Source organism: Meriones unguiculatus, chromosome 3, assembly GCF_030254825.1.
Source record: "Meriones unguiculatus strain TT.TT164.6M chromosome 3, Bangor_MerUng_6.1, whole genome shotgun sequence".
In the NCBI taxonomy this organism is placed as follows: Eukaryota; Metazoa; Chordata; class Mammalia; order Rodentia; family Muridae; genus Meriones; species Meriones unguiculatus.
Window position 1 is genome coordinate 184,491,105 of NC_083351.1, and position 18,474 is coordinate 184,509,578.

Sequence of the window (18,474 nt, forward strand, 5' to 3'; positions counted from 1 at the left end):
TTTATATTTCTCTTTAGGGGTTTATCTTTTGATTTTGGAACCCTGAAACACCATTTTCCTAATTCTTTGTAAATACTTAGCAAATCCTTGTAAGTTGCAATTATCACCTGTTCCTTAGGACACAGGAACCTATTCCTACTCCTTAACTGTGTTAGGATACTCAGTGTCCATGGACTTCCCAGCTTCCACACATTGCTCACACTTTGTACCTTCTAAAGAGCAGACTTTCTTGGTTCTCTCTGGAGAAGGGCAAGAGAGCCCAGACTGCCCTGCGCTGATGCAGCTAGGTCTCTGTCATCTGAAGTGGACTGAGGACGACCATGAACGCAGGAACACACTGCTCAGAAAGCTCCTCTAGCATTTGCCTCCCCAAGGATGGATGGAACTCTGTGATGTCAGGACTCACAAGGAGAGGCTTCTGTCCTCTTCTTCCCAGCTTTTGCTCTCTACTTCCCATGAACTTGACAAAAGTTATGTGGGTGAGCTGAAAACAGGCAAACTGAAGATTTGGGGACACATTATGTCTAATAAGTTTTGTTTGTTTGTTTGTTTGTTTTTTAAGACATTCTGTCAGTAAGGTGAGGAGTGGGACTCAGCGAAGCTCTGATGCCTACACTCTACCATACACACATCTCTCAGGAATCAATGATTCATTTATTTCAGAGTTTTGACTGGCATTTTTAACACTGATGCTTAGATTCTGAAAAGTGAGGCTAGCTCTTTTCTCTGAAAGAATTCAGTTCAAAAGACACAAAATATCAGAGGAAGAGGCACCTAAGCTGTTCTGGGATAAGAGGTCTGACAGGTGTAGATACGGGGGCATCCCAGAAAATGAGAGGACTGGAACCCTCCCCCTGCTTCTGAGGAATCAGCCTGAACCAGAACTACTCTGTCTCCTACTGTGACTGTCCCGTTAGCCAGGATCTTCCTCTCTTCCTCCCTCTTTGAGCACCTAAAATGTATAAAACCTGGAATGGACAAAGTTCATCCTCTTTAAGAAGCATGAATCTTAGGAAGAACCAACTTGTTAGGCAAGTTGGCCATTAGCTGGATGTGCCATGGTTCACTCTGGCCATGGCACAATAGACAAGAAGATAATAGTCTACAGCAAAGGACATTTTTTCTGAAGATTTGGGGCTGAATCTCTGATCTCAGCTCTTCTACATCCTGGCTGTGTGGCATGGAGAGGCCCGTGGCTCCATCCAAGCTGGTTTCCTACCCAATACCCTGTGACTTATCTTCAGGAATATTTCCAATGTGTCATCTGTGGCCTGGACATCACTCTCCCGGGTCTAGTACAGTAGGTGTTCCCTGGAAACACTTTGAAGAGAGATGGAATGAGCAACATTAACGGCAATCATGTGGAAGCAGGGGGGCATTGACTGAACATCTTAGACTTCACATGTTTTAACTCACCGAAACCTCACAACCCCTGTGCAAATGGGCACTTGCTACCATGCCATCTAGTGAGAGATGAAGGATCATGGAAGTGGCAATACTGCATGTGGCAATTCTGTTCCCATTGTCATGCCTACTGACAAGCACAGGGTTCTGAATACAGACTTCATCATGATGTACTATGTCCATACCGGGGAGCACAGAGGAAGGAAATGAGGAGCCATGGAGGGAAGAAAGGAGAGGAAGACAGCAAACAAGACCATTAGTGGTGGTCAGCCCCTCCCCCCTCCCTAAGGTGTTTTCTGTTTTTCACCTGAACCTTGCCGGATTGTATGCTAGGGGTGTGAGCTATGCCATTACGTCAGAAGGAGCGGGAAGTTCTATTTTGCTCAGCAGTGGAGCATTCTCAGCCAGACAAGGAAGAATGTCAGCATAGGCGTGACACTCTATAAGACGTGAAAAATGAGAATCTCCATCCAGAAGACAGTTCCAGGATGGTGAGAAACTGGAAATGTATTTCACTTGAGAGCATGAAGGGATGATTTACAGAAGTAATGGGCTCTTTTTATTTTTCTCCCATAAAATTCTCAAGATATTTATTTATCGGAGAAGGAAGATCAGATTCACTTTATGGAAAAGAAGGACAAAGACATAGTTTTCAAGTTCTATGGGAGTGAAAAAATACTTATAATAAGAATGTGCAGAAATGGGCCATATTTTTGATAGTGAGAAGATTGTCGAAGAAGGCTGTGAAGAAACAGAGATGTTGGACTATGGGCTCTCTGAAGACCTCACAACTCCACTTAGTGATTCTTTGGTTTTGCAATTAGTGAAGAATCAAAAGAAATGGAATTTTATAACTCAGCAGAGAGATGGGTCTAACATCCATAATGACTCATCTCCAAAGACCCTGTTTTTGTTCCCACATCCCAGATTATCCCGGAGAAAGACAGATTGTTAGAAAGGACTCACCTTTCTTCTCAAATTCCACTTGCTCTTCCCCTTGTCGTCCCAAACTGTCCAGGGCATGGGTCATCTGGCTGCCAAACTCATCCTCACGGGAGACGTGGTTTGCTCGCCTAGGCGGGTCCTCCTCCTCTTCATAGTCATAGTCATCCAGGATGGGGGTCTCACGGATGGGCACACCAATGACTGAGTTGTGTGCCTGAAGCCTGGAGGAGCGGAAGCTCTCTCTGGCCTGAGGGCCCAGCAACACTGATGGGATGTAGTGAATTTCATGAGTGGCTTCAGTGCTTGCACTCTTCTGGGGAATGCGCCTGCGCTTCTGCCAGCGCCGCTGGGCATACAGTGCCACCGTGAACACCAGCAACAGGAGGAGCAGTGCAATGAGTCCACCCTGGAGTAGAAAGAGAGAAGGGCAAAGAAATGGGCCGCTGACTTGGGGATGGTAGTGTTGGATTGTTCTCCTATATGCCTTGTTTAGCCTGGCTCCGTGGGTTTCATGAGCCATAGAATTGTAGTTAGAGAGATGCTATTTCCCAGCCCAGATTTTTCATTAATAAACTGAGATTTTGCGAAAAATGTTTGACGTTTCTAAACTTTAATTTCATAGCTATCAAGGATGAATAAAAATCTTACTTTACCTTCTTCCCAAGTTTGATATGAGGAGCAAAGGATATTGGTAACAGCGACGTTAGAACAACCTAGCTGGTTAAAGGAAGGTTGTTGCTTTCCTGTTTCTCCTACCAGCTAAGCAGCCCCGGGACAATCCATCAAGCTCTCTCAGCCTTATTTTATTATCTACAAAATGAGTTCCCCTAGGGCTCAAGAGATAGTAACATTCCCTACACCCTATTACAACTATAAGATCATATTAGATTACACTATCAAATCCAAGTATTTCTACAGTGTATATTTTCTTCATTTTCAGTCCTTTAATCCTTGATTTTCAAGAAGGGGTCTGAGACAATGTAGGTGCTCAAAAATATTTGGAGAGTGAATAAATGAACAGATGAATGAAAGCAAGTTTGTGAGTTCTTTAACTAGAAACAATATAGACTGAAGTGCACTTATCTTTAACCCATCCCACCTCCGCATATTTTACATCGGTGAGAAATATGATGGCAACACGTCTATGAGTGTGACTTAACTGACGTGTAAATTTCATGAAATGATCTGATCTATGATTTCTTGAGGGCAGAGTATTCCTCAAATACGCATTCATCTCCCAGATCCCTGTCCAAAGTGGCTAGCAGGAGTTATACACTCTTCTGGTCTCTCCTAATCTCCACAATGTCAGAAAAAAAATAAAAAAATCTGTGTTTCAGTTATCTCTCTTTACTCACTTTTTATCATATTGTACCTTTTGAAGATTGGGTGCCACTCTTTTCAGGTCTGTTGGTGTGGTACCTACACAGGGAGGGGCTCACCACGGTTATATGTGAAATGGGCATGGTGCAGAAATGCAGAAATGCAGAGAGGAGGACTCCAGTGGACACTATTTAGAAGTCTTACTGTCTTTTCACTAACCTGGTCCTGACATCTTGCTGACTACACACACACAGTCTCGGAAGGGGGTGGGGCTGGATGATGGGTGGGCATAAGGCTGAAGTAGGAGAACTGGAACACAGCTGAAGCTCTGCCTTGACCTGGGTAGTGATCTACACTAAGGTCTCAGGAAATAATTTCCTAGATTTCAGAACTTATAAACCAAAACCACAAACTGAACCAATTCCAACCACATGTTTTTATATAGATATGCATATGCATAAATTTTCAAGTATGTAAAATGTGTGAGTCAAAAGCTTCTTTGTAGAGGGAGCTGATGGGAGGAGATGAGAGCTGATGGATGTGGAGAACTTATCAGAAAATGAGTGCTGGTAATTGTGAGATATAAATATTCTCAGTCATGGCAACTAAAGGTTGTTGTGTTTAAAAAAAAAAAGCTAATAAATCAGCAAAATGGTCCACTTTAAGTATAATGGTCCCCCATTATGTGGGGCCCCACATAAGTATAGGAGCCTTGAGAGAACCCCTGTGCCATCCTTGTCTCGTTTGGAAATGGAGAGAAATAGTATGTTGAGTCAGCAGAAGTGGCTAAGGTTGCTATTCTCAACCGTGCTACAGGGGCCATATTCCTACTGCAGCTTCTTTCACCAGGAACAAGTGAAGAAAACAGGAGTCAGCAAGGCTCAGGCATCCAGCCTCTGAGCACACAGACAGAGCAAACCTAGACACCGATGGCAAAACAATAGTCGGGAGGGAGGAAGGAATGAGGAGTAGAGTATTGTGAGTCTTCTTAAAGCAAGTGAAGAATAAGCCAAGATTCAAAGGCTGTTACACTGGGGTCCTTGAGTCTCAGGGTTAACCCGACACCAAATCCAATATAGTGCAAACATCTTGGGTTTGTTGTTTTTATTTTTATTTTTTAATATAAACAAGGATAGTGAAGGGCTGAAACTCCAAAAGAGAAATGGCACTCTGTTGGCTAGCGGTTGGTTTGTGTGAGTGTGTATGGGTACAAGTGTGCTCATTAGTATTTAATTGACCCCTTCTTTACGGGCCTGAGAATTTCACTATGTTTTCTGGGTAGGAGGAGAAATGCATTCTCTTCTGGAATCTTCCTCAGGTGTCTGTCAGCAGGGTCATTCTATTTTCCTTATGCCAATACTGAGAATGCCTACAGGTTCCCGGCAGAGGCAGGCAAGGATGAGGACATGGAGCATTAAGGATAGAGAGCTGTGACATGACAAGCCTGTATCCAGGACGTGGGAAACTCTGGCTCACTGTATGCTCATGACTGTGACAGGTGTATGACAGGAGTTTGCCTCCTTAGGCTCCAACAGGCTCCTTTGATTAGTCTCACTGTGAGGAATTCGGCTAAGAATTTAAAAAGACAACACATGATCAGAGTCAATGGTCTCCACCACAGAGTCCACAGAGAGCAGTTTCCTTCCTTCCTTTGGTTTCTCTATTCCTCTACTCTAGACCATTTTTTTTCACTCTGTTGCCTTGACTTAAACCTGTCTTCTAGCTCCCCTACACTCACAGAATAACATATAGAACTCCTAGCCCTACACTCCAGCTCCTTCACAACTGGGCCCCTGCTTCCTTCCCATGCATCCATTTCCTCTAAGCCTCACCTGTCCTGCCTGGTATATCTCACCCTAGAGCCAAACTGACTGCTATACTGCCCCCAAAGTATGATGTTCCCTTGTGTCAAATCTATGCTCCCTCCGTCTAAAGTGATCTGTCACTCTCCAATGTGCAATGAATAATGTACCCCAGGAAACATGTCCTTATGGGATCTTAAGGGGTGACCTCATTTGGAAATCAGAACTTTATAAAAAATGATTAGTTAAGATGAGACCATGCGAGTTTTGAGAGGACCCTAAACAAAGTAGCCAGCATCCCATTAAGAGGTGAGAACATAGAGGCTTGGAGACATAGAAGGAAGTGATGCTGAAGACAGAGATTTTTGTGACAGGCCATGAAATACAACTGGCCCATGGGCTTTTTCCTTCAGAAGCTGGAGCAGCTTCCAGAATTAGCAGCCCCTGCTGTCATCTTTGTTTGGGAGTTTCTGGCCTTGATCTATAACAGAATAACTAATTGTGTTAAGCCACCTAGCCAATGGTGGTTGCAGAAGCCCCAGCAATCTGTCCTACTCATTATAAGCCCCGGCTCTTCAGCATAGAGATTGTGTCTTCTGAAAACATCTTGAATGCCTTTACATCACCATGAATAAACACTTGAAAATGTAAGGAAAGAAAGATTTATGTTGTTATGGTTTCAGTCCATGGCATCCAGAGGGCAGACAGAGAAAAATGTGTGCTCTCTCCTTCATTTCCTCTTCTTTTATTCCACCTAGCCTATGGGATGGTGCTGCAACATTTGAGACAAGTCTTTCCCTACTGAATTAATCCTCATAGGAAAAACTACCACAGATATACCCTCATGTGTGCTTTAAACATTCTCAGTCCAATCTAGTCCGTGACTCACATTAATCCTCACAAGGCTCCCAGTGACCTGGCTTGTCAGCTGTCATCTGACCATGTCTAGCCATCCTCCTAGTCTAGGTACTGTTATTTGCCAGCCTATGGTGTAGAATAGAAAATGTTTTAAGAAATGCCAGATGCCTAAATCCATCACTAGAAACGCTGGAGAAATACAAGTATAAGGCTTTGTCATTAGCTCTCCTGGTGGCGCCCCTGGAGCCCCTGATTATACACTGTATGCTACCTTAGCTGCTTTGCTTTTCTCTGAGCTCCTTCACCTAGTTTGATTATACAAACCATATTAAAACTCATAAATCACAGAGTCTGAAAATTAAAAAACACCCTAGGACACCCTACCAAGATAGCCTTTTGAGAAGTCAGAGTTGGGATGCCATTCAGTCTGGCCTTATTTTCATCTGTTTCTCATGTTAAAATACCCAGGCACAGGAAAAGAAGCAAGAGAAAGTAAAGAAGAGGATAATGTGGGAAATGGTTTATTTGACAATGTGTCATTCGGAAACTGATTATTTCTGTCACTGGCCTTTTTAATATTCCTTCACAATGGCCAAGCCGCAAGGGGATTTGGTATTCTAAGTCTGGATTTATAATACTCTGTTCAGCAGTGATAAGAACATGGGCCTTTAATCCTCAGAGCTGTGAACATGCATATTCGCCCAAGTAATGTCCTTCCCTTCCTGTCATTTGTTTCTGTTCCCTGGCAGCCAGCCCCATGATAGCTTTGGGCAGGTGACCTGTTGGTGTTTTATTTGGCCAAATGCCTACTGGCTGAGCTAGTACGGCCGGATGGGACAAGTCTCCAGGTTCTCTGAGAAGTTTCTCTGGGGTTTTGGTCTATGCATAAGCTGTAAGGATTATAAGAAAATAGTCCAATCCCTTCGTGGTGCAGATAAGAAAATTGTTTCTGTCACTGAGAGAATGAGGGTGATTTGGACAAGATCAGAGAATGTCCTACAAAGGTTTCAGGGACAGAGTATGCAGTCAGTACCAACCAAGCTGCTAATAAACTTGTCAATCAAGAAAATTTGCTTGATGAAGGAGGTTCTGTGACCTTCCATTTCTCTCCTGTCCCAGTTCGTGATATCTTTCATTGTGATCATTTTAATGAATGGGGAATGATCTTCTTGGCTTTATCTCCTTTTTTCTGTAAATTTCAATAAATTTTCCAATCATAGTAAAAGGTGGGTTAGAACCAGATCTAGTTCATTTCCCATTGACTCAGTTGGGAGTCTATGATATGAAGTTCAAATCCTTGTCACACAGGACACATCGTTGTGAGTAACCTACTCTCAAATATACACTTTTGAGATATTCATGGGAGCTCATTAAGCTTTATTTTTGACATAGGTTAGCAAAAACATGCTATGACATGTAGCATTGTATGTGGTAGGGAGACAAAAACCAGGTAGGCCACTGAAGTTTCTGATGACACTGGTTCTTATATGACATAATTTTGTGTCCCAAGAGCCATTTGGAATGAGGGACAGTTGTCACAGCTAGTGCTATTATAGGATTGCGATAATCATCTATTGAGTAGTGAGTGGAATCCAGGAACCCAAATGTACAGGAAAATCATGTAAAAAACAAACAAGCAAACAAAAACAAAACAAAACAACTGTTTCAAAATGCATAATAAACTGTTTCAAAATGCACTAATAACCTAATAACGGGGCCAGCTGAGAGCCCTTCGTGAAAGAGAGATAATAAACACTAAGCTAAGGTTGTGAAGGGGGCATTTGGCTACTGGGGTTGATTTAAAGCATACAGGAAAGAATAGTAAGAGTGATTTGCAGTAAAAGGAGAGGAAGAGGAAGGTACCAATGATGACAATGAGTTCTGGATTCTATCACTGGGGAAAGGGGTACTATCTAATTACTAATGATTTCCTGAGTAATGCCCTAGGTTATGTAAGATCCCAGCTCATAATCAAATGAAAGATGTTTGCATGCAAAAATAATCAATTAGCTGAAAGAAGATAAATTCACATTAAAAGATAAGGTGTTGTATATAAATATGTATGCTTATTCACATCTATAACTGTATACCCATGCCTGTCCATATGTGTATAATTCATTATATTTATCTACATTTATTTCTTTGCCTCTAGGGAGATATTGGTTGACCTGTTTAAGAAGGCCCCATTAAAGAAAATAAAACGTGTTTTGCTTTTAAACAAGTCACCTATTTATCATGTTTATCTTTAATGCATATTTATTTCCCAAGACAATGCCAAAGAAAGGGAAAAAGTAGAAACACCACGTTGTGATTCTTTGGAATGTGTTCATCCTCCACCTACTGTTTTCTAGCTTAAATATCCTTAATTATCTTTAGGCTATCTCAGAAAGGAGCTAAATCTTCACACAATCTGAACCCTATAGGAACGTATCCAACATAGCTAATAAATACTCAGGCATGAGGTCCTGACCATGAGTCAGTCAGACATGGGTGGGAACTTGGCTCTACTATACTTGAGTTGTGGGTTGTGATTATGCCAGTTAATTTTCCTCTTTCTTTTCTGCATACAGGGTTACTAACATGTAATTGAGGGGAAAAAATACAGGGAAAACTCAAAGAGATCTTGTTATATAACAACATTTTAAAATGATGAGTTTCATTTAGCAGATCTCGGGAGATGTAATATCCTTATTGCTGAGTTAAGACCCTCTTTCCCTTAAAAAATTAAGTATAACAGATATATGCAGTCAGGCTCCCCCATACACAGAGTATGAGACAGTCTAGATACTGTAACTGCATACTATACTGCTTCCAGGTTGTGAGGATTGGCCATGTTCCTTCTTCGGTAAAGCCGTTTGCTTTCAAAAATCTTTTCACAGTAGGGCTATTTCCAACAAATGGAATTCCATGCTCAGTCTAAGGTAGAATTTTTTGCCATAGTTTAGGTTAAGATTTGTAAAGAGATTTTCTACTTCATCCACTGTTTGTCATTTGCTTTCACACCCCATTGTCTTGATTGATCTAGACTGGAACTGTTCTCTGCCAGAGCTCTCTACATTGTCAAAAGAAGACATTCTGAAACTTCAGATTACTGCTTGGTTGAGAGGGTCTTTTCTTCTGTCTTTACCATTTTTAAACTGATGTGTCTGCACTGGCTTTTCCTGCTTAAAGGAAGTTTTGTCCTGATTGAGGTAAGAAATACATAACCATGGACTACAGCATGTTGCGCTCATTTTTAAAACCACTTGTGTTTCTAAGCAAAATATATTTACATCATTCATTCATGGCTTCCGTGTCCTCCTCCCTCTCAAATTCATGGCTTCTTTGTTGAATATTATATACTATAGATTACATGCAGATCAGTAAATAAAAAAATAAAAAATCTTTTCACTACCTCCTTATTAATTCATTTTTTTTTTTTCAGATAGAGTTACACACGCTGGTCTGGAACTCCTTCTTGGCCCAAGTAGACTGTGAACCTGAGATCATTGTGTTTCTGCCTGCCCAGTGTTGGAAATATAAATGTGTACCACCAAGACCAGCCCAAGTGGCTTACAATAGCCATCTTAGTTCTAATAGTTTAGAAGACTAGAAAGCCAAAGCTGGCCTTGAAAACTTTTTCAAGGGACAAATGAAATACCTATGTGCTTTAGCCACTTTGCCTGGCACAGCAAATATGGATGAGAGCACCGTGGCAGCTAAATAGCCTGCTGTGTGTGTGTGTGTGTGTGTGTGTGTGTGTGTGTGTGTGTGTGTGTGATGTGCTTTCTTGTTCTTTTATTATTATTGTTATTATTATTTATTAAAATTTATTCTATTTGTATCTGGCTGTGGCCCCCTCCCTTATCTCCTCCCAAACCCACCAGCCCTCTCTCTTCTTCCCCTATGCCTCTCTCCTAGTTCACTGATAGAGGAGGTCCTTCTTCCCTTCTATCTGACCATAGTCTATCAGGTCTCATCAGGACTGGTTTTATTGTCTTCCTCTGTAGACTGGCATGGCTGCACCCCTCCTCCCCAGGGGGAGGTGATCAGAGCCTGCCTGCTATTTTTTTTTTTAATCTCAGTGTTTCTCTGACTGAAATGTCCCCCCTGACATCTTCATCTAGTTTTTTAAGTCATAACTCAATGGTTATGAATTCTCTAAAATACGCTTTCCTTGTCTGAATCAGGTGTCCACTTGCTAGTCTCACTGAATCATGCTTGTCTGTCAGAAAACATAGAACTTTTGTAGGGAAACTTAATCTGCTCCCTTGAGATTCCTTAATAAACTGCATATTTCTCAGGATCTATTCCAGGGTTTGAGACTGAGTAGGTGTCATTATGCACCTATTCTATTTCTATGCTGAGAATCAATGAATGAAAGAGCCAGGATTTCTTTCTTTCAGAATGAATGTGAATGTTACTTGGCACCTAGTAGATCATCAATTAATTTTTGAAAGAATGAATGAATGAGTCCATTAAGTATGCCTCTCTGAGTCTAGATGGTCGAAATACACCTACAGATGTCTGGCAATCTTCCATCTGTATGTAACAGAAAGCAGAGGATAATTCAAACAAGCCACTTAGCGCAAATCAGTATCCTTAGGTGGCCTCTCAAGTTCCCTCAGATCCTATTCTGAAGGATGGATAATAGAGAAGGAGGGAGTCAGAAGACAATTGATTTTCTTCCTATTCTTTTAAGTCATTGAGATAAACAGAATAGTCCCTGTGGCCAGAAAGGGGCTCAGCCTGAATTCCTTGATCTGTTCATTCACTGTGCTGCTTTAAGAGCACATATGGAAACAGACAGAGTCAAGTTCAGAAAGTTTCACTCTGTTAATAGCCAGTATTGTGATCTTATAAAAGTCTCTCTGTGATGCTTAATTTTCCCAGGTCTATCATGACAGTACCAATACTCACCCAAACGGGCTGTGGTAGAGATTAGATGAAATGGTACAGTATATTATATTTTCAGACAAGATCTCATAGGGTTTTCAAATGCCAACTGGAGCTCACTATGTGTTATCAATCCTCGCCCCACACTCACCATCCTCCTGCTCAAAGTATTAATTGTAACACTTTGTTGTTTTATACTGAGCCTCTGACAAACTATTTGCCTAGATTTAGAAATTGGAGATATGCCCTTGAAGAGGTTGTAGTTGTTTGGGGGAATAGATATGCAAGCGGATAATTACTACCACACACAGTTTGATGCACAGGAAAAGAGTGAGGAGTGTGAAAGGCTTCTCACAGCTTTCAGTGCAAATCACAGAGGAAGTGGGCATGAAACACACCTCCTTGCAGCTCTAATTAAAGAAAAAATTGAAGGGAGGAGGGCTGCCCCTCACAGCAAGTGCATTCAAAGCCCAAAGGGGACTGAATTACTAGCAAGCCCACTGCACTGCACACACTGCACACACGCGTGTTCACACTGTCCTTTACCAGCTGCAAAGCCCTGCACGGGCCAACCCGCTTTTCTGGAGCCGTGTTCACACTGTCCTTTACCAGCTGCAAAGCCCTGCACGGGCCAACCCGCTTTTCTGGAGCCTCTGCGCTTTCATTTAAAAGTGAAAGCCGCACTGCCCAACGTTTGGCTATGAGTCTCAGCATCTGCTTTGATACCCTGCTGTGTAGAGCCTTTCAGAGGGCCTCTGTGGTAGGCTCCTGTCCTGTTCCCTGTTTCCTCCATCTTCCATGGTCTATCCTGTTTGCCTTTCTGAATGAGGATTGAGCATCTTACCCAGGGTCCTCCTTCTTGCTTAGCTGCTCTAGGTGTACAGATTTTAGTATGATTATCCTGTATTACATGTCTAATATCGACTTATAAGTGAATATATACCATGTGTGTCTTTCTGCTTCTGGGATACCTCACTCAGGATCTTCTTTCCTAGTTCTCACCATTTGTTTGCAAATTTTATGATTTCCTTTTTCTTAATTGCTGAGTAGTATTCCACAAATTCTATCCATTTCTCAGTTGAGGGACACCTGGTTGTTTCCAGACTCTGGCTATTACACATAAAGCTGCTACGAATAGAAGACCTGGAGGGAACTGAAGCTCCACAAGGAGAGCAAAAGAACCAAAAAATCTGGGCACAGGGGTCTTTTCTGAGACTGATATTCCAACCAAGGACCATTCATCGAGATAACCTAGAACCTCTGCACATATGTAGCCCATGGCAGCTCTGTCTCCAAGTGGGTTCTCTTGTAGGGGAAATAGGAGCTGTCTCTGACATGAACTCAATGGCTGGCTCTTTGATCTCCTCCTGATGGGGGGGGGGAGGAGGACCTTTCCTATCAGTGGACTGTGAAAGGAGCATGAAGGAGAAGTAGGAGGAACGGCAGGATTGGGAGGATACAAGGGAGGGAGCTACAGCTGGGATACAGAGTGAATAGATTGTAATAAACAAAAAAAAATTAAAAAGTGAAAGACAACAGCCTACACTGAATGACATCCCTGTGAGGATTACATGAACAGCCGCACAAAAGGGACTCAACATAATAGCGCTCATGAAATGATGGGGTCATGGATTCTGGCTTAGGAGAAATACACTGAGGGAGGAATCAGAGACCCTAGTCTGTCCCTTGTCCATTATAAACTAAAGAAGCCAAGAAAGGATTCATGCCTCACATTAATGACTGTTTAAAATACATAAACAAGACAGCTGCAGCAGCCAAATCATGTAGGCATCCTTAATTTAGCAATTGAGCATGCTAAACCTCCAACACTCTGCCCAAGGATGCAGGCTTGTTTAGTGGCAGAGCACACACTTGATTTTAGAGTCCACATTCATCTGCTGTAAGTTGCTAAAACCATCTGAAAATTGTCACTGTCGGAGAGCGTGTGGTGGGGAAATAGGTGGTGAGAAGACCCTTCATTCCTCACTCAGTATCTCAGTGCAGGCTCCCAAATCCACGAAGGGATTGCTACTCCGATGCCAACTGTCACCACTACGTCAACTATAGAGATGTCTGAAGTGGGAACAGAGGCTACACCTCACAGGCAAGGCAAGTAACAGAAGTTTCCTATGGGCAAGTGGCTTGGCAGAGGCACAAGCAGTCTGATGCTAACCTCTCTAGGAATCATAGTAGAGAAAAGTAGGTCACGTAATGCATCAGGGCAGGGGAGACACTTGCTACTGGGACTTCATTCCTGAGCATGTTCTCGTGGTAGTCCCTTCTAGTAGGGCCCTCACTTTCATTCAATCACAAGACCTCTCCCCCTTGTCTTTCCTTTCATTATAGCACTTACTTTCCCCTCACTCGATATAATACATGCTAATATTACATTCATTTCTTTTTTGTCCCAATAGTAATGAAATTTTGTTTATTAATAAATTGCAATGATTTCTTTTCCTCTTAAGCATCAAGAGTAAGTACACTGCTGGCTTTTAACAAATATCTTTGCCTGGTTAGGAGGACAGCTGGATGAGTGAATAGGCAGAAAGTTCTCTACGCCCATTGAGACCAAGGATGACGTTCCTGAGTTGTTTCAGAATCCTATCCTCATCCAGAGACCAGAATATACTCAAAGAGTGAAGGAAATATGACTTTACTTCCTCTATGGATTTCTGGGGAAGGTATTCAAACAATTGGAATTATTAAGATGTAAACATATTTACCTGGTTAACTTGTATCTGATATTTGAAGGGAAAAAAAGAAAATATGTGGTGAAAATTCCAAGCTTTATAAATGGCTGCATTTCCCATGTATGCATCAATATGGAAATAATGGAACTTTCCATGAATGAAGGAAGCCAGGATATAGCTCAATGGAAATGAATTTGGGTCTAAATCCAAGCTGATCAGCTAAATACTCTAGGCCAGCCTCTTTCTTTAAATCCTTACTGTTTACACCTTCTTTTTCCTCATGTGTGTGTACGCGTGTGCCTGTGTATATGCATGTACGTTCACATGCAGCACTCAAAATCATCTTACGTATCAAAGCATGTCCACTTAAACACAGAGCTCACTAATGCAGCAAATTGAGATATCCCACTTGCTCTGACAATACTCTGTCTCTGACTTCTGGGCACCGAGGTTAGGTGTGGGCTGCCATGCTCACTTGGCATAGAGGAATGATAAAAAACTAGACTCAGGTCCTCACGGACTGGATACACATCCCCACCAGCCCTGCTACCTTGATTTCCTAGTTTTAAAATGATCATGATGACTAGCCTCTTCATGCAAGGAATCTCCTACCTCTGATTCTGTTTATACAATAATTGTAGTCTGAAGACTGGTTTATATACAACAGTGAGTTCAGAAAGTGTCAAGAAAGAGAGAGGAATCTAAACACCACCAGTAACTCCGGCAGAGATAACTGCAACCACCAAAGGCAATGACAGCTATCTTAAGGATTTCCGCTGCTTCTGATGCTTCTATCATCTATCCATCAAACTGCTTCAAAACCTATTACCAGTCACACAATAGGGGTCTTCTTAGAGGCACTTTTTTTGCTGCCATTTTTGGTCATTGGTGATAGAACTGTCAATTGTCTTGAGGGCCTCCAGATCTCCCCCACTGAGACTGATCAGGAAATCCCCAGGACAGTTAGTTATCAGGGCCAGAGAGTCAAGCACGAGATGGCCAGGAAAAATAAAGGGGAAAAACAACAGATTTAGCAGGAGGCCAGTGTGTCCACTGACTGGATTAGGGAGCCACGGTTGCCTGTACCTGATGGGAGGGTGGGGATGCCTCACAGTCTGCTCTCCACCTTCCTGTGTTGAGAAGCGAAGTTAGCAAAGAACTGTCTAACTACCTACTACTTTACTCTTCTGCGGATAGTGTACACGGATACACAGCTGTGCCTGCACCTAGCGAGGTCAGAGGTCAATACCAAATACCTCTATTAATCTGCACCTCGTCTTCTGAGACAGGCTCTGTAAATGAATGTGCAGTTCAATGATTGGTAAGAGTGGATGACCAGGGCTCTTTAAGGCTCTGGCTGCCAGCAGCATCATGCCCAGCATTCTAACTGAGTGCTGAGGATCTGAATTTAGATAATCATACTTGCATAGCAAGCTCAGTACACAATGAGCTATGTCCCCAGTCCATATTTTACCACTGCTAATACTTATACAACATCAAGTCACCCTCCATCTTGACAATAAAGATTAACTTTTAGGGAAAGCCGGTGGACCATGGTCTTTCTACTGATTCAGGGAATCTACCTGAATCTGTTACAATGATCAACATCTGAATCACCCCCCCCCCCAGTTTATGGCAGCAGCATCCAATCTCTGTATCTATCCTCATTTCACCCACTTTCCTGTCTCTCTTTGCATCTTTCTATTTAAAATGAGAGAAGTCACTGATTCAAGTCCCACCTGGAGTCCATGAAACTTTAAATTGATGTCCTAAAGCAATGGCACCTGCAAATGTCTGCTCCCAATCCTGATTATTGGATGAGAAACTCTTAGGGCAGTGCACTATTCAATCTGTTATACTGAGAAAGGGCTATGGGGTCCAGTATGCAAATCTAGCAGTCTCTGAAGAAACCAAAATATAAAACTAAAGATATAACGTCTCTCTTTCTCTTTTATTCCTGGTATCCATGCTGAGCAGAGGGTCAAATGTTGCATGCATTGTAGGAAGAGGACATTAGGACCCAGGTTAAGAAATTACACAGAGAAGGCTTAGGACTAAAAAAAAACAAAACAAACAAACAAAAAATAAACAAAATTACTTTTGCAGAAAAACTAATAGTTTTTACAGTCCTCTCCTTAAGAGAACTAGGTATCCCTAAACTGGCCTAGTCCTGAGAATCACCTGTTCTTCATGTAAACCGCAGAATTCACCCAAGATGCATGGTCATCAGGTAGGTTAGGGCTGACAAAGGAGCAGGTAAATTTAAGTTTCATCCACCTGCTGAGTTAGTGTTCATAGGTAGGCTCATTTCTTCTCTGAATCTCATTCTTCCCTCATCCAATATGATTCTCCAGTTCACTCATCAGGCAGGTAAGGCTACTGATCTCGAATGAGGTTGTCCAAATAAAAAAGTAAATGAATATTCATCTGTTGCCTTAAGACATGAAAGCAAAAGGAATGTCTGTGGAATGTGGGAAAAGTAAGGCAGTCCTTGATGTTGGAGATTTGGCAGCACTTTGAGAAGGGAGAGAGAAGGGGTGGAATTAGGGGTGATGAGAAAAAGTAGAGAGACAGATCACTGTCCTCTTGGTCCAGTCCCAATTTATTGCCCATGTACATACAGAAGAATTATTTTATCTTGATCACAAGTTCTTCCCTGTTCTCTGACCATGTCTTGAGGCTTTCCACTAAGGTGAGAAGTCAGAGGGGCACAAAGCAACAGAGAGGTTATAGAATGAGAACTCAGGATGTTCTTCACTTCTCCTCTGAAAGGGCTCTGACTAATATTTCGGTTTTGCAGAGAATGCTGTCCGCATGATGCGGTATCAAATATTCAGTGCTTCGACCAAGCTGGGAAGAACCTGTATTTGTCATATTCCTTAATGGAGTTTTTCAAATAAATTAAGACAAAGTGTTAGTCTGTATCTGTTTCAGTCCTTTTCTCATCTTTCAAGCTGCTTTGAATTTGGGTGAGGAGGATACAGGAATTTTCAAAACCTACCATCCATTAACTGCATCGATAGAACGTTCTCAGTAAATTACTGTTATTACATTCAGTTAGAAAAAATTTAGGTAGGTCCCCCCCCCCAGCCTGCTACCCTCTCCAAAAGCACCTAAACTGTCCCCCCTTTTAATCAATGTACATTCAGAATTTCACTGCAATGCAAAACAGGTGCAGATTTCTCCCCTGTTATTTTGTTTCTCATTCATTGTGTTAGGAAAGACGTGGGTCTTTTCTATCTGTGGCTTCTGTCCCTAACTCATACTGGAATCCTGGCATTATTTTGTCCAGTTCTGTGCCTTTTACTGGTTTGTGAAAAATTTCCCCTTACTGTCATCAGGATGATTGATGGGGCTGTATATCCTTCTGCAAGGGGAAACAAGCTGGAAGCCTCAGGAGCAGATGGTAACAGTGAGGAGGGATTGTTTCTAGTTCCTATGGAATAGTCCATCCTCATTCAAAAGCAAAATATCATAGCAAACTACTGAAACTAGATTTGTGTCATAGCTCAGGGAAGCTATGAGTTGAGAACGAATCCTTTCAATGAGACATTGGGAGAGTGATTCAGCCTTTCATAGACTACATGTCTCACTAGCAACAATAGCCAACCTTATCTGACTCCTAGGGTGAATGGGAGAATAAGATTGGAAAATGCACATGAAAAATATTGGAAAATTACCAGTCATTACATACATATGAGTGTGTGAACAAACAAAACTACAACATACTCTCAAAGTTATCACTGTATGTACTGGCTAGTTTTATGTCAACTTGGCATAAGCTTGAGTCAACAGAGAGGAGGAGAAGTTAATTGAGAAAATACCTCCATAAGATGAGCCTGTAGGCAAGCCTGTAGAACACTTTCTGATTCACATGAGAAGGCCTGCATTAGTGGAGGTGGGTCCAACCTTGGGCTGGTAGTCCTGGGTTCTACAATAAAGGAGGTTGAGCAACCTATAGGGAGCGAGCCAGTAAAAAGTACCCCTCTGTGACCTCTGTATCAGCTCCTGGCTCCAAGTTCCTATCTTGCTCGAGTTTTTGTTTAGCCTTCTCCTGATGATGAACTGTGATGTGGAAATATAAGCTGAATAAACCTTTTCCTCTCCAAATTGTCCTGGTCATGGTGTATTATGACAGCAATAGTAAATCCAAGCTACGCTATCACAGAGAAAGACTTAAGTCTTCCATTGTTATCTGCGTAGAAGTGTCCCATATGTTGAAGGCTTGGTCTTCAATAAAATGTTCAACAGTGGGGTGTGGGGAAAGTGATTGGAGGATGAGGACTTAGTCCTAATCAGTGGATTAACACACTGACAGATCCATAATCAAATGAACTATTACTGGTAATGGTGTACCAATTGACGGTAAAGCCTGACTGAGGAGGATGTTGACTCAGGAGTCGTGCCTTCAAGGCTATGTGTCACCACAGAACTCTTACTCTCACTGTTTCTTTCTGCTTTCTAGCTTCCCAGAGGCAAGATTTGCTTTTCTACATGTTCTCTGCTGTCATCTTGTTCTGCTTCAGCACAAGCCAATAGCATCAGGGCCAAGCAACAATGATCTAAAACCTCTGCATCCA

The 18,474-nt window shown here is 42.1% G+C and overlaps 1 protein-coding gene across 4 annotated transcripts in view; it reads right to left on the minus strand.

Moving 5' to 3' along the window:
* Positions 1-18,474, minus strand: part of Astn2 (astrotactin 2) — a 995,804-nt gene that overhangs the window by 760,790 nt on the left and 216,540 nt on the right. For all 4 annotated transcript variants that reach the window (XM_060381206.1, XM_060381207.1, XM_060381208.1 and 1 more), the window contains exon 3: positions 2,371-2,755. In XM_060381206.1, the coding sequence (XP_060237189.1) occupies positions 2,371-2,755 (385 nt within the window). The remainder of the gene's footprint in view (positions 1-2,370; positions 2,756-18,474) is intronic.